This window comes from Dermochelys coriacea, chromosome 18 (genome assembly GCF_009764565.3).
Source record: "Dermochelys coriacea isolate rDerCor1 chromosome 18, rDerCor1.pri.v4, whole genome shotgun sequence".
In the NCBI taxonomy this organism is placed as follows: Eukaryota; Metazoa; Chordata; order Testudines; family Dermochelyidae; genus Dermochelys; species Dermochelys coriacea.
The window spans coordinates 19,611,628-19,628,133 of record NC_050085.1 but is presented as its reverse complement, the minus strand read 5'-3'; the positions used below and the strand labels follow the sequence as shown (position 1 = coordinate 19,628,133).

At 42.2% G+C, this 16,506-nt stretch overlaps 1 protein-coding gene across 8 annotated transcripts in view; it reads right to left on the bottom strand.

The window, feature by feature from the left end:
- Positions 1-16,506, bottom strand: part of PRDM16 (PR/SET domain 16) — a 454,451-nt gene that overhangs the window by 28,219 nt on the left and 409,726 nt on the right. For 7 of the 8 annotated variants that reach the window (XM_043499847.1, XM_038376894.2, XM_038376892.2 and 4 more), the window contains 4 exons: positions 13,886-14,033; positions 13,098-13,251; positions 7,154-8,555; positions 2,859-2,946 (listed from right to left, as the gene is read on the bottom strand). In XM_043499847.1, the coding sequence (XP_043355782.1) occupies positions 2,859-2,946; positions 7,154-8,555; positions 13,098-13,251; positions 13,886-14,033 (1,792 nt within the window). The remainder of the gene's footprint in view (positions 1-2,858; positions 2,947-7,153; positions 8,556-13,097; positions 13,252-13,885; positions 14,034-16,506) is intronic. The other variant, XM_043499846.1, reaches the window with a different exon arrangement.

Here is a 16,506-nt window from a genome sequence, read left to right as displayed (position 1 = left end):
TAAGTAATCATGAAGTCATACCATTTATTTATGTTTTCTAGAGGTTTGTTTAAAATAGACAATGTCAGACTAATGGAAATCATTGGAGAGGGGCTGCAGAGAAATACAGGATGCAAAACTAGAGCTGTGTAAAATTCATTTGGCTTTAAGGGAGAAACGCCTTTTGAATGTTCAGTCTGTACCACACATTAGGGCTCAGTTCTAAAGGCTCCACTACCCAGAACTTCCTAAAAGGTCAATGGGACCATTCACATGAGGAATGGCTGCAGGATCAGGACCTACAGTAGAAGTGAAATCAGTGTATTTCTCAGTTGTGTTCCAGTTCAGAGAAATACTGAAATAAATACAAACATGCATTTAGATTAATATGGGCTGTAAGAAAAGCAGAGACAAAGACGTATAAAAACGCTTTAAGGCATGGGATTTAGGCAAACAACATCCCTGACAGTAAACGGTGGACAGTATGGATGAATGCCACACAACTCTAGACAAAATCGTCTTCTCTGTCAGCTTCCATCTTTATGATCAGATTAACTACATAACAAGGGAACAGTACGGTCATTTAATTATTCCGATCAGAATGAATTTACAGCTCAAGATTAAATATCCTTTGTACAGGAACCTATTGTACTTTTTAAAAAAGTAGTTATCAGGAAGTTTCAGACTGAGTGATATTTAGGTTTTGGACTATTTTGTGTAATAAGCTATTAGAGATAACCAGGCCTTCCATATCTTTTTTTTTCCATGGGAAGAGGAGGGGGTCTGGATTTCATGAACAATGTTAATAGCCTTCCACCCAATGCCTGCTCTTATTCGAGGCTTGTAAGTTTCTCACCATCTTGCTGGACCCCGGCTTTGCCTTAGTAGCTCCTCCCTGCTATCAGATCCTTTACAGGCAGATATCCCCACTATTCTAATTCACACAAACACAGGATGTTCCTGACCAGCCTGTCGCTATTATCCAGCTAGCTTGAAGGAAAAATCAGGGGAAGTTATTAACCAAACTCTCGGGCCGATGCGAAACAATGAAGGAACTAAGTTTAGCCGTGAAAGCAGCCAGTATCCAGCTTTCACAAACCCGTGGGTTATTTATCCAAGGTGGGAAATGCTGTCAAAAGAGAACAATGCACGTAAATATAAATGAGACTACAATAGCGACCACAGAGCATTTGGAGAGAGCAAATGAGGGGAGCTGGCGGCTATCACTTAGAAAAGGACAGCATGGCAGAGTTGACTGTATTATCTCTAAAGGAGAAATGAGTCATACAGAGCATCAGAGTAATGCTAAACGATAGAGGTTTTAGTTTGTACTTGGCCATGAGTTTCACATGGGCCTGATTTTCACTGACAGTCACTCTGGGCTTAGGGCTTAGTCATGCCTTTTAAGCACAGTTCTGCATGAAGGGCCCACTGCTACACCCAGCAGAGGGTACTGTAAGTGGCTGACTTTGCTAGCTCCTGCTTGGGGGATTGACCCCTCTTCCTCCCCATCCCCTTTGAGATGTATTGCACCTTAATGAGGCACAGATTACTCCTGGGGGAATACTGTGCCACTGCGCAATGCAGAATTTTGCAGAAATTAATGTGCATGCAGAATTTCCTTTCCCCCAGAGAAATGGGCTGCAGTGCTGTGAGCCGCCACTAAGGGCTGCTGGACTTGGCAGAGCCTAGCTCGCACACTGAAAACACTGCTGGGGATGTGGGGTAGGGAGGGAGCTAGGGGATTCCTGGCAGCTGCAGTTCCCAGCCTGCCGAGGGAAGGAGAGGGCACCACGCAGGAAACTCCATGCAAGCCCCGGACTGAGCATCAGGCTGTTTCTCCCTCTGGATCCATGGACTCTGCGGGGAGGTGGATGGGTGTCTGGGAAAGGGCAGCCCACTGCTGGGTTCTGGGGGGAGTGGGTATTTGGACTGGAGGGGCCCCACGGTTGGGCTCTGGAGGGAGGAGGTTTGGGTGTATTGGCTGGAGGGGGCCCTGCAAGTGGGCTCAGGGAGGAGGGGTTGTGGGTATCTGGCCCCGCAGCTGGGCTCTGGGTGGGGAAACAGGAACTGGGTTGTCATAGGGGTTTCTTTAACTCTCTACTCCTGGGGGAAACTTTGTGTGTGTCTGTATTGTTACAGACATATTTGCTGACAGGTATTTTGAAATAAATTTCCAAAATAATTGAAATTGGTGTGATTATGTAGTGCTATTTTGACAAATAAAATTTGCAGAATTTTAAAACACTGTGTGCAGAATTTTTAATTTTTAGGTGCAGACTGCCCCCAGGAGTAACCGATGAAGCAATTTCTGAGCTCTTGGGAGCATAGGGACTGTAACTGTGCCCAACTGTCATGCAGGGGCTCAAGGGAGGTGAGGCACAATCTTGTTCTTAGTAGCAAATACATTCTTGAACTAACTGTATCAGGAGGGCCTGATTCTCCACTGCCCTGCAACTGGTGCAATTGTTATTGTGGTGTAAATTGAGCACTGCAAAATGCTACTATTCTGATTTGGTAGCGTCTTACTCCCACTTTGCACTGGTTTAAATGACTACACAAGGTGCAGGGCAATGAAAAATTAGATCGGCATTTTGGAAGAGAGGAAAGCAAGAGGTTAGACGGGCCCTTGCAAGCTGCCCAGCCCTTTCTTACTTGGACCCTGGCAAGATGAATTTGGTTAGCACTAAAGGACCAATAGGGCAGTGATTCCATCATTCTAAAATCGGGTATGAAATTACTTTGCTTTAAAAATAAGTGCTGGAAAATACTGTCGGGTTTAACCAGGGAGGTACGAACAAAGTGACCTAAATGTCACATCTCCATCTCTAATTTCTTGGCATCCTATCAACACTGTGTTGTGTTTCTCCTGGTTTTACCTGTGGGTGAAAAAGCAGCGGGGAAGGTCGCAAGTACTTCTCCTTTAGGGCACCCACTGGGTCTGTCACCTTCCGCTTCTCCACCCTGCTGGACAACAACACAGAGGGTTACATACCCTACAGGGCTGTAAACGGGGAAGAAAACTAATAACAACAAGTCATGTGCAGAGCAGTTGAAATATATTTAAAGACTATGTTTCTGGTAATAAACACACCTTGCCATCCCTTTCCATGGGAATCGCAAATGGGATCCCATAAAGCACATAGACAACAGTTCTTTGAAAGAACAGGCTCAGCCCATGCTTTATATTTTGGGTGATACTTTACAACACACACCACAACTGTTGTGCTAGAGATGAACAAAAGGGTTAGATGTGCCCACGCAGGAGTGTCCTGGTGCCTTTGCTGCATGGATATGCCACCTGTGCCCTACAAGGTTCATCGCTGTTGTGGAATGTTCTGATTCAAGACAGAAAAGCTACTAAGTCTGTGGCAGCCATAGCAAGGAAAGACCTTTGCCCTAGTTTGTCTTCATCTTATGGTTCACGCTGGGCCTGATTCTGCAGCCCCAAAGTGTGCTAAAATCCAACTGAAACAATTAGGTGTTTTGTATTTATTTCCTCTCTCTCAAAGCTTAGGTATACATTGCAATTGGCTTTGTTTGGTAAATGCCTATGACCAAAATTTTCAAAACTATGAGCTGAAACTTTGGATCCGAAGGGTATATCTACACAGGGAAGTTAGTGTGCAGGGAGCTAGGGTGTGAATTTAAAAAGCACTAGCTTCTGAGAATTAACTCCCTGTGTGGACACTCTTAATGCTCACTGAGACTGCCCTCAGGCAGTTTAGCTTCACACACTTCCAAAGTGCATTAAACTGATGCACACAAAGACGCTCTTAGTGCATAATAAGAGCGTTCACACAGGGAGTTAATGCATAGTAGCTGATGCCCACTTGCACTAGCTACTGTGGGCTTCTTCCCCATGTAAGCAAGCCCTAAATCTACATTTAGGCTCCTAAGAGTTGGGTTTTCCAAAATGCCTAAGTGACTTAGGAGCAAAACCCCAGTGAAGGCACTTAGGCTATTTTGAAAATCTCAGGTTTAAAAACCTAAATATGGATTTAGGAGCCTAACTTTTGGCTCCTATTTTTCAAAACAATGGCCTTAATGTCATGGCATCATAGATTTGTAGTGAAACCACGCAGTGAAGTCATCCAGCAAAAGTGTGAACTAGCCCGTTTGCTGGGGGAATAATGTTATAGAAAATAACTCCTAGGAATGTAACTGCATCTTTCAAACCTTGGAATAGATCCTATCTCTGTTACACCAGTGAATATCCAGCGTTATCGTAGTGACCTTAATTACATTTCTCCAGTGTAAATGAAAACAGAATCCGGCGTTACATCTCAGCCACTTGGTACATAGTTTAAATAGCCAACAGAGTTTAATCCAATGAGGGGCAAAGTTCTTGCACAGTGCTATTTAGTGTATTAATTTAATTTGAAGCTACTCTTTCTAGAGAAAAAGAAAAAAGAGGATCTGAAACTTAGTCCCAATTATAATGATTTATTTTTTAGTGATTTGGACATAAAAATCATGAACTAAGTCATTTTTGCTTAAAAAAGACAAATTGTAGAAATAAATTTCAACTGATCCAGTGTAAAGTGGCAGATATATTAAACTGCAGCTAATAATGGTGCAGCCAACTCAGCCTTCCTTCCTCCATGAAGGGCTGAAATTAGCCATGATGTATTCATTGGGGGAAGTACCTTCTTGAGCTGCCTAGAAGGTTTCCCATGAAACAACCCAACCTCTATCAAAAAAATGGAAAAAAAAACATTTACATGAGGCCCTGGGTGAAGCAATATCACCACATTCTGCTCAGTTCTGGCACCTTTCAATGCCAAGCACTGAACACAGTAAAGGGCAGATCTCCCTGTCAGAGCCAAATTCCACAGTGACTAAAGGATTAAGCTGATCTTTTCAGCCCAGTGCCTGAGAACATTACCTTAACAAGGCTGAGTTGAAAATTGCACTGATTTCAGGCTGTCTGGCTGCATTAAATTATATCACCAAGAGAAAATGTCAAGGACTTTGGGGGTGGGGAGAGGGATAAGGGGAAGAGGAGCCAAATGATGTGAGAGAGTCTGATAAAGTTTAGAACCAAAATATTTCCATATTTTTTCAAGCTAGGACTTGGAAGCTTTGCTATTTAGCTCATTACATTAGAAGTCTGATTTGCAAGTGACTCCACCACTGACTTTCTATTTTAATATTTTACTGAAACTATTTGCATCCCATGGAATGCAGCAAATGACACCCTCATCCTTCACTTACGCCTGTCTTCTGGTCCTTTGCGGTTTTCCCGAGACTGCTATTTTAACTGGCAAGTGCTTTTTTCAACCTTTGTTATTTTAGCAATCCTTCTGAGAATACCCAGAGGTGGTGGAATCCTAAACTGATTCTCAGATCCCACCCAATCCACTTTATTTATTGTCCAGACATATTTTTACAAAAATAAACACTGGACTATTTACATCACTTATTTTTCTGGAGGAGGATGATCATGATAGGTGCCAGACAGAACATATTATATGTCCCAGGTCATGGAGTAGCCTTCTTTCCACCCCAGAAAGTAAGCATGTAAGTAAGCAATGCAGAATCAGCCCTGAAAGTGCTGGCAAAGAGACTGGGGCTTTCTTAACAGCAAAGCAATGAGGGCTCACTAATCCTCATCTTAGCTGACAGCTCTTTGGCCTAGTTAGACATTGACATCATTTTTTCCCACACTTATCAGCCATGCAATAGTAGCAAGGCAGTGCATAGCAGGTGTTTTCCTGGGCTACCCTTCAATTACTCTGTGCACCTCCCTGAGCACATGGACAAAGTGCTCTGGGACCCACATGCCAGCAGAACTTTGAATCTCTTCCATTAAAAGGATTGCCAAACTCCAACTCTAAGAGTGTGCCCAATAACGTTCTGAGACTGGGCTAGAACTAGACTCAGTTTTCCTCACCACCTCTTCTTGGAGGACCAGTGCAGGTACACAGCCATGTATTGGACGCTCCAATTTCCATATAGGAAGCAATACAGAGACAAACCACTACACCTGTGGAGCCAATCTGGAAAATGGAAGCTGGAAGCTCAAATCTAGCATTTGCATACTGAAATGGACACTCAGGGGGCCCCAATACCCATTTTAACTGTAAGCGCCTGATTTGGTGCCCTAGATCACAAATCTGATGCACCAACTTACTACGGGTGCTAAAAATTAGTATTTGCCACTCCACCGTGATTGTGGTACCATGGTACAGCAGGAAGATACCCAGGATATTGTTGGCACTGGGGTGGGAAACACAAAGTGTTAATGGTGCCCATTTTTTGTAACTGAAGTCTCCACGGGTTTTTAGTGTTATAAAAATTTTTAAAGGGCTCTAAAATAAAAGGACTCAAACCTTCACTGTAAGTTGGAACCCAACCTTGCTCTTTCTGGAGGCTCAAAAACCAGGTTGGTTATTTTTTTCTACTAAGCTTTCACATGCTCCCTGGGTTCAGCTAGTACCAGGAGCAAAACACCATGAATTAGGCTTTCCTCACTGGCTGAAACCAGGAAGCACGTGAAACCTTGTAAGGAAGACATGCTTGCAAGATTTGCAGACAAGAGAGTTTTGGATAATAATGCGGCACTTAGCATTTACATAGTACTTGTGACCTGTAGATCTCAAAGTACTTTGGAAAGGTGGGTATAAATCATTATCCCCATTTCTACAGACAGAATAAAAACAAAAAATAAACAAGGTGAAGGGACTTGCCAGAGGCCATAAAAGAGGTCAGTGGCAGAACTGGGAATACAACCTATGCCTCTTGACTTTCAGAGTCATTCTCAACTCACTAGAATAAGGGTTCTCACATACTTCAGAACTGTTGCATTCTTATCTGAATCAAACTTTTTGGAATTCACCCAACATGAGATGCCATCTTAGTGTTGGCTAGGTTTCTTAAATGGGCCACACTCCTTCTTGTTGAAATAGGAATATGGCCCTTTCCCTACATAAATGTATGCCTCTGGATAACATCAATGATTATTCTTTTCAGTTATACAGCCCTTTTCATTCACAAATCTCTAACTGCTTTAACAAAAGAGGGCAAGTACAATCAAATGTAGCATGCTTTTACTGAATCATTCTTCTCTTCTTTCCACCCACCCCCCACATCATGATCTGTCTTAAGTCATGAACCCCACCTTTGAAATGAGCCTGTTGGAAGAAATGATTAAGGCAGGGTATGTTAATACCTGTATATGGGGTCCATGAAAAAGGGTGATGGCTTAGCATAATGCAGGGATGGCTGCTGAGGGAGCTGAGATTGAGAAATCTTGGGTAGTACTTCACTGGCCATTAGTTTCCTTTCCCCATAGATGTGGTTTTTTCGGGGCTCCCTCCCTCCGTTCTGGCTGGCTCGGATGCGATTGCCGATGCTTAGATCCAGTGGCTGTTCCTCCCCAGAAGACGGGGCCGGCAAGACCTTGGGTGGTGGCAAGATTGGCTTAATCTCTTTTGGTTTTGTGGTGAGATCAAAAGGAGATTCTGAGCTGGTGCTACCCACTTTGTGAAGGTCCCTGGGTGACTTTGGTTCTGCCTTGACCAGCAAGTTGTGATTGAGGGTCCGGTCCGTAAAAGGATACAGTGAATGGGGAAAATTGGGGAGGAACTGAAATGGGAACATGGAGTGATATGGGAGGGAACCTATCTTCTTCTCCTGCATCCCCATAAAGCCAGGGCCAAAATATTTCTCTGCAATAGAGGCAATAGCTTTTATAGAGTCATTGGCTGCCCCCGTCGTGGGTAGCAGCTGCTCTTCTGGGGGAGGGAAAAAGGAGTGCTGAGAATAGAAAAGAGGGAGCTCGTTCACATTGTTGGTGGAACTGGTGGACACAGAACTGCTGACAAAATCTGGCTTGTTCTCAGTCTGTTTGCTTTTGTCTTTCATTTTGTCCCTATCACTCTCTGCATCGCTCTCCAGGTCAGAGCCAGTGCCAGTGGTGGTATCAAGGTCTGTGCCTGTGGTCGTGTTGATATCCTCGAAGTCGCTCCCATCAGACATGTCGCTGTTCCTGGCTTTTAGCTTGTCCAAGTAGGAGTTTTCCAAGCTGCTTTCGAATTTCTCCTCCCCTGAGATGGGCTGGTTGCTGTTGCTCACTGCAGAAATTAGAGGCAGTGCCGGGTTCCCCAGGGGGCTTGGAAGCTTTGCGTCTTGGGTGTGGTTGAGGGGACTCTTGAGCAGAGGTGTGGGAGGCAACAAAGGGGGCCTGGGGTATAGAGAGGGAGGAAAAATCCCTGGGAATCCTGGAGTAAGGGCAGGAAATGCTGGGGGAGCAGGCGAGAACGGAATACCCCCTGGGTGAGGTCGGGATGGAAAGTAATCATTGAATCCCAGGCTGGCATGGTTGAGGTTGGGTGAGGGTTTAGATTTGTCCATCATGGAGGTGGGCGTTAAAGGTAGGCCAGGGGCAAAAATCCCCCCTGTGTTGTAATGGTTCTTGCCCTCGCAGAAGCGCCGGTGCTTGTTGAGAGAGGAGGTAGTGCTAAACATCTGGCCGCAGTCCTTGCATTTGATCTGGGTGCGACAGTCCGCGTGCATCCGCTTGTGGCGGCAGAGGTTGGAGAACTGCGTGTAGGATTTGTGGCAGACCTCACCTAAAGCATCAACAGAAACCAAAAACAAAACCAATATGAAATTAATATGAAATTGCTTCGATCCTGGGATGAGCAGCTTCATGGGTGTTTCTCTCCCCCTCTTCACCTAACCCCTCTTTTCCCGTAGAGTTAAACAAATGAGGAGGAGCGGGCTTGCAGGTAAGTCACTGGTCTGTCAGATCTGCCTTCAGCTACTGGTTCTACCACAGACTCTCTGCATGACCTTAAGCAAATCACTTAATATCCTTGAGCTTCAGCTTCCCATTTATAAAATGGGGATAATAATTCTACTTTTGTCTGCCTTGTCTATTTAGAATATACGCTTCAGGGGGCAAGGTCTGTCTCTTACTGTGTCTTTGTACAGCTCCCAGCACAACAGGCTCCTGACTGTGGCTGAAACGTGGAAGAGTTACTGTAATACAAATAATAAATAATAACCAGCAAATTTCCCTGTGAAAAAGTTCCAGGGGATGCAAATATCTCAACTTGCAGCTTTGCCCCTGCAGATCTTCAGAAACCCTGATGTAATGTGCTATTCTAGCTCAAGGATTTTTTTATTATTATTTTAAATAAAGATAATTGTGCATTTTAATCATAATATCTATTTATATTAGCTAGTTTGCTTTCCTTGTAGTCTGGCATGGCAGGAAGTATTCAAGGCTGAAGGGAGAAGAACTTTGCCTCATTTAATCAAGTCGATCATTTTTTTAAAATGCCATTAATAGTAAGTTACCGCTCCACGGGGATGTTCTATAAATATTCCTCAAACCAGTGCTCAGCTTCAGAGAGGATCTTGTATTTGTTAAATTAATAGGGGCACCCTAGCAGTGACAGAGTTAATGCTCTGTCAGCATTTTCCATATAGACTTCTAATACGAGGCTTTCAGAATGTGACTTGCTACAACTTTTACAAGGAAGGACTCAGCCCTAGCAGGGTCGGGCATAACGGTGGTTCAGAAGAAACAGGAATTAAACCCAACCCAAACTGTTTCACAAGTCCAAAGAAATTTAACTTTTTCAAATGTCCCTTCTGCATTTCATAATATTACTGCCTAACACTTCTACTTCACCTTCTACCTGAGCACCTCAAAAGCACCTTATAAGCATTAAGGTGAAATTCACCCCCTGTGCAGATTACCACCACAAGCCTTATCCACCATTCACATATACAGGACAAAAAGAAAAGGAGTACTTGTGGCACAAGTACTCCTTTTCTTTTTGCGAATACAGACTAACACGGCTGCTACTCTGAAACATATACAGGACATAAGTGGTGCAAAGGATTTCAGCTGGCCCCTAGCACAGGGATAAATTTTATCTGTTAATGAATTAAGGTTTTCACTGACTTTACAAGAGAGTTGTTATCACCATTTTACAAAGAGAGACACTGAGGCAGAACAAGGTTAAGTGAATTACACAAGTTAGTAGCCAAGCAAGAATAGAATCCAGATCTCCTGACACCCAGTCCTGTGGCTTAAGGATGGAGCAATACTTCCTTCTGTGGTAAAGGCCTTTAGGCCTGGGTTAAAAGTGATACCTTTGCTATAATTTATTATCCACATCAGTACTTGAATGGAAGTATCAAAACACAGCAAGAGAAGCTGTTCTAATAATATTTCCAAACCAGACAAATCCAAGCATCCATGGAAAGCTGATGAGGAAGCCAGTTCTACTGAGATTTCAAGTAATGATCAGTGAAATTTCACCAGTTTGGCAATTCAGTACACATGAGCACCCAAAAATGCAGAAGGATCTCTCAAGAGCAGACTAGTTCTCATTGTGGTGGTGTTACTACAAGAACTGTCTTTCGTCATGCTATTTCAGCACTCATGCTTCTGGCCCTGGATGCAACTCAGAAGTGCAGAGGCAGTGCAGAACTGACAAATAGCAATCAATTTTTTTTTAAAATCAAAAGAGGTTAAAAGGCCAAATGATAATTTTATCAAAGTTGTTCAGTCCATACCTAATTTCCAGTATTTACACCTTGAACTGTGGCAGCTTGTGCTTGTGTATATAGTGTGATGATTTTTCTATACATTCTTCAACAAAGATTTTCAAAGGAGGGTTTTGGGTTGGTTGGTTGTTGCTTTGCTTTATTTTTTTTTAACTATTTCCTTGTTTTTTATTATTACTTTTAAAAAGGTATAAAGAGAAATGAATCCCAAACTATTTTGACTTAGGGCAAGTGAAAGTGATTATGGGTTTGTTTTATTTACACCAGAATTTGTTCATAGGGATCTGCCAGAGTCTGAAAAACACAGAAGTTACAGGAACTTCCTCTGTGTTTCAGCAGCTGCTACTGATTCTCATTGTTACTGAGCCCAAAAGACATGCCTGTCATTGGGCAACCTCAGAACAATGAAGTCAATATGCTGCAATAGGTAGGCCAAGGTAAGGATAGAGCATCCATCCTTAACTCTGAATTTCCTGGCTTTGACAGTCGCATCTCTTTGACTCTTTTAGTTCTAGTGTGCGGAAGTGTTTCTCCCTGCATGCTTGCGTGTATGCAAGGAGAGCATCTGTAGGCCTCTGCGAATGTTTGTATGTATTTAAGAGAACATCTATATGAGTCTATGTGAAAACAAGTATTTCCATGTGTGTGAATTTATAACTCCCTCTCAAATTACTAATAATTTTTGGAGAAATGTCACATTTTTGGATTTATTGAAAAGATGTTTGTATATTTTTCTTTCCAGTGGAAAATTACCCCCTTTCTAATTTTAACTATGTGTCCTTTAGCATGTGCCAAAAGATGTTATATTGTGGTTTGGAAGAGACATAACAATTCATAATAAATAGCTAATCTACTTTAGAAAATTACATCAGAACAGAATGCAATTTTTGTAAACATTTGTTGGCTGAACATTGGATTTGCGGGTTAGCATTATCCCTATGGTAAATGTCTTTAATAATGCAAATAAACAAGCAAAGTATAATAATCTCATGTAGAAAAAACTTATGGAAAGATGAAGGGTAATATTCAAAGCAAGTTTGTCCAAAGAAGAGGATTGTTTTTTTCATTCTTCCATGCCCTAAAGAGTCCCTGCAACACCCTCATAGTTATGCAAACAGGCATCTTTGTGCTGCTAAAGATACCAGAGTTTATTTCATCATTCCAAGGCAAGCAGGGCCTAAAAATACTTGTTTAAAAGCCCAGGTGTGTAATGATTTTGGAAATCCATGTGGAATCTTCTCACTTGCTGTTCTGGATTTTATAGTTATAAAAGCATCAAAACCAACTTTCTTTATTATCCAGGCACAAGACTGCAAAGACTTTCTATTAAACAGAAAGAAAAAGTTTTGCAGGGGACTCTGGCCCCAAGGTTCCATAAGCATAGTCAGCACACCCACAGAGCCCCATCATTTGTTACCTTTTACCCAGTTGTTAACAGATTCAATATTAACACTTGTCACACATGAACTGGGCAGACTCATTCTCAAGTTATTTCAAACCTTGATATGGATGAGGAGAACACTTTACCCATAATTGCTTTGGTAAGAGAGTGAAGAGGTTGTTAGAAGAAACAGTTCATTTCAATGTAGAAATATTACGAGATTCAAATTCTCTCTCTCTCTCTTTCATGTGCCAGTTGGCATGAGATGCTAAGCGAAAGATCATATCATCATCTCTCTAGTCAGCCAAATGAGTAACAACAGTATTTTGTATTTCCCCACTGACGCCCATCTGATGAGCTCAATGCACATTAATGAATTTCGCCTCACACCTACCATTGTGCACTGTTCCCGTTTTGGGATATGGAGGCACAGACAAGTTCAGTGGCTTGTACGGTGGAACATCTGGCCTCAGCCTCAAAGCCAGGAACCGAACAGAGATCCTGTTTTGTGCTTTAACTATACTGCCACCCTTTTTTTGTGAGATGGTGAGTGGTAGCCACCAGAGCACCCCGTGCACATTTCTAGTGATGTAGAATACGCTTTCCTGCACAGTTACCAAGATGCAAGGGGCACTATAGAGATTAAAAAAAAACCCCAAAGGCAAAAGAAATAAGATGAGGATCTTTCAGGCATTCCCAGGGTAAATGACCCCGTTGGAAACGCCCTCCTGAATACTACAAGGATGTAGCTAATTTGCAATTTAAATGGTTGGAGAGTATTGTCTAGATTAAAGTCCTCGGGAATAAAGAAGAAAAAAACGCCTTTTAAAAGTTCCTTCTTTCTTGTATGCTGCTTTCCCAAATTCTTCACCCTGATTGTATGATTTAAAGCCCCCAGAAACACATTTCTAACAGAGAAACCATTAGAAAAAAAGAGAGAAAGAAAAGATATGAGAAAATGGCATCACTGGGCCTGCTGAGAGACTCAGCTTTTAACTTGTCAAGAAAGTCAAAAACTGCCATGAATGTTTACTGAAAAAACAAGGAGCTTGCAAAAAAAAAAAAATCTCTGCGGAATTTCATCTTGTGCTCTGACCTATAAAATTACAGCGGCTGCTCAAAGAGGTACAGCCAGTGCTGGGGGCCCCCTTAGGATATGTACAATTACAGTGCAAGCCAGGATTGTGTGATGGCCGTGACAACTTACATATGAAAGGTTTGACAGTACTGTGAATGTGCTTGTGTTGTTTGAGGCCAGACGAGGTGGCAAAGGTTTTGCCACAGTCCGGGCAGGCATGGGCTCGCGCACCAACGTGCTGGGAACGGATGTGCCGCTGGAGGTTGCTGGGGTCAGTAAACACCTGAGAAAATGAGAAAAGAGAAAATGCTTTTAGGGGACAGAAACAAACATGGCTGTGGCAGAGGAGGGAGGGTTGGCTGTCTATTGTTGTTTATCATAAGTGTTCTTGGGATAACAGATTCTGAGTTCAACAGTGCAGGATTTTCACCTTGCACTGCAAAGAGATAACAGATACAATTAGTGCTGACTTGTATCATGTTAACCGGTTGGCACCCAACTCATCTCACCCTCTATGCAGTCTATGGTGTATCCAATTGTATACATAAAGTTTTGCTTCTGAATAGCTAAATCTATCTGCCTGACAACACACATGCTTCACAGTGCTCACCTGAAATCTAAAGAACCTTGCAATGCTTGGGAAAAGGCTATGAGAATGGTTGCTTGCAGGTAGATTGGGTTCCACATCCAAGTTTACAGGACTGGGTTAAACCCCAGGCTGAGGAGTCTTTTCTTTGCTTCCTGTTACTCATGTTACCTTATTCTGAATTATGGTTACAATTGTCATTCCTCAAGAAAGTAAAACCATGCCGATTGCCACTGCGTTTGATTATTTCCGCTGAGTCGTTTCTCCAGCTCACCAGGTCTTTTCCTGGATGACGCTGTGAACCCACGCTGCATCATGCCCTGAACCATACCTTCACACAGTTTTCACATTCAAATCGTTTGCCACTGTCATGTGACATCTGGTGACGAATCAGGTTTGATTTCCAGTTGAAAGCCTTTGGACATTGGTCACACTTGTACTCCCTCTCCTCAGTGTGGATTATCATGTGCTGCTCCAAGCTAGGAAAGAAAGAGAGCAGAGAATTCAGGCATACAGCCACAATAAATGAGCCAATGAATAGTGTAGTCCTTGACTGGTTCCAGTTTAGGGTCAGGCTGAGCAAGACACTTGCTGACAACAGAGCTACAGTTACCATAATCCTGTACTTTAGGGTCACTGTATTAAGGAGGTTTGAGAGAGGCCATGGTGATTAAAGATGGTGACAGACAAACAGGTCATAAGCACTGTTTTTTTCACACCTAACTAGTTGACCCAGTGCTTGTCACATAACATGACTTCAAAATCCTTTTAAAATAAAGTGAACAACGTATTAACAATGATGTGTCTAGGGAAATTTTCTTCTTTTTTTCCTTTTTCTTTTGACATTTAATTTCACATTGAAAATGGGCCCATTCTGCCCTCCAAAGTTTGTTATGTTTTATGAATTTTCTCCCATTTAATGTGAAAAAGAGAGAAAATGGACCTCAATCCTGAAGGTCCATGAGGGAAAACACGAGTGACAGAGACTCCAGCAGGATCCCGGCAAGGAAAGACAAGATATTAGCTGTTGCTGCTGAACCTATCATGTTGCCATTTTCATGGGCACAAAGCCCATAACTTCCCAGAACACTGGGACTCAACATTTGAAAGAAATGTGATAAGGTGCAAACACATTTCACTTTTAAATGTCAGACATCTTTTATTACTTAACTCGGTGATTTCAACTTCTGCCAACTGGATGATGATGGCAAACCCAAGTGGCTGCTGAAATAGTGCCATTACAGAGAGAGCTGTTCAGAGAAAGCTGCTGTATTTCCCCCTGCCAAAGTGTTCTCTCTGCCTTTTCATCTTGAGTGTGTGTGTCAGTAAGCAGCTCTCCTGCTGAGCCAGTAAACCAGGGGGTGACAGTAAAGGGAAGCCAATGTGATGGGTGGTGGGATCAGTAGGAAGGGCAGGAAATTCCTCTGTTGAGGATGAATATAAAGAGCAGTAAAGAAGATTTACCCCATTAGCAACTCAAGTACCAAAAAAGCTGGAAATTGTTCACCCTGTAAACTCTATGATCCAGAGAAAGGAGGAACATTTGCAACTCCTGTTGGCTTCAAGCATAGATCAGTGGGAGTTGCAGATACTCAGCCGTATAGATAAATTCCACAGAACTATAAGACACACTGAAATTTAACAGAAAATGAAATCATCTCGGTAGGTTTTATTAAACTGTCCCTATAGAATTTTAAAGGAGGTATACAATTTTATATTAAATTCTATGGGATGGTTTTAAAACCCGATAGAAAGGTTCTGTCAGTCTATTAAATGCTACAGACCTATTCCTCTCAGGATTAGCCCCTATGGCTGGGATTTCAAAAGGAGTTTTAGGAAGTTAGGAACCCAGGAGTTAGGTATTTAATTCCCTTAGTTTCTTGTGAAATTCCCAGCCAAAAAACTCATGGGATTGAAAAATGACTTGAATTCAAATATCTGTGACCTGATGGCATTTGCTGGTTCACAAGTTACGACAACTGTGTATGTTGCTGTTTCAGCACACCTCTAGTGCTTGGTTAGATTTCTGTCTGCCTGATAACCATTTATGATTAACCAAAGCAGTTTAAAATCTCACTACTCCCTGGGATATCCTCTCTTCTCCCTTCAAGTTCTGATTGTTAATCTTCATGAACAAGACACTAATAAATTGACTTCCTGTTAATCATGAAGAATAATCATCCATTCTGATAAAGAAACTATGTTCACCATGAAATTGTATTATTTCCCTGTGGTTAATTGCCATTTATGATTTTATTTAGAGAAAACATGGACAACTAAATACAATATTTACAGGAAAATATCTATTGAGATTAGCACATCTATTTACTTAGTCATCTCCTAAATGCTCAATTTCAGCTTTCTAGTGATATTCTTGATTTGATCCATATTAAATTCCAAGAAATTATTAGGCAAACTGACTGGACTTATCCTGCTGTCTTAGCAAGGCTTCTCTAGGAATAAAGTGGAATGTTCAGATTTACTGGGGACCAAACAAGAATAGGTAGTTTCCTCCTGAAATGGCATTAAATTTAATCTCTGCATGGAACTATATATTTGGAAAAGAAAATCATAACTGAAAGCCTAAGCATAAGAGGTGATGAATTTAATGTACACATAGGCATAGTTAACACATTTACATTAAAACCTTCAATGTACATAAGAACATAAGAACGGCCATACTGGGTCAGACCAAAGGTCCATCTAGCCCAGTATCCTGTCTTCCGACAGTGGCCAATGCCAGGTGCCCCAGAGGGAATGAACAGAAATGTAATCATCAAGTGATCCATCCCGTCGCCCTTTCCCAGCTTCTTGCAAACAGGGACTAGGGACTCCATCCCTGCCCATCTTTGCTAATAGCCATTGATGGCCCTATCCTCCATGAACTTATTCTTTTTTGAATCCTGTTATAGTCTTGGCCTTCACAACACCCTCTGGCAAGGAGTTCCACAG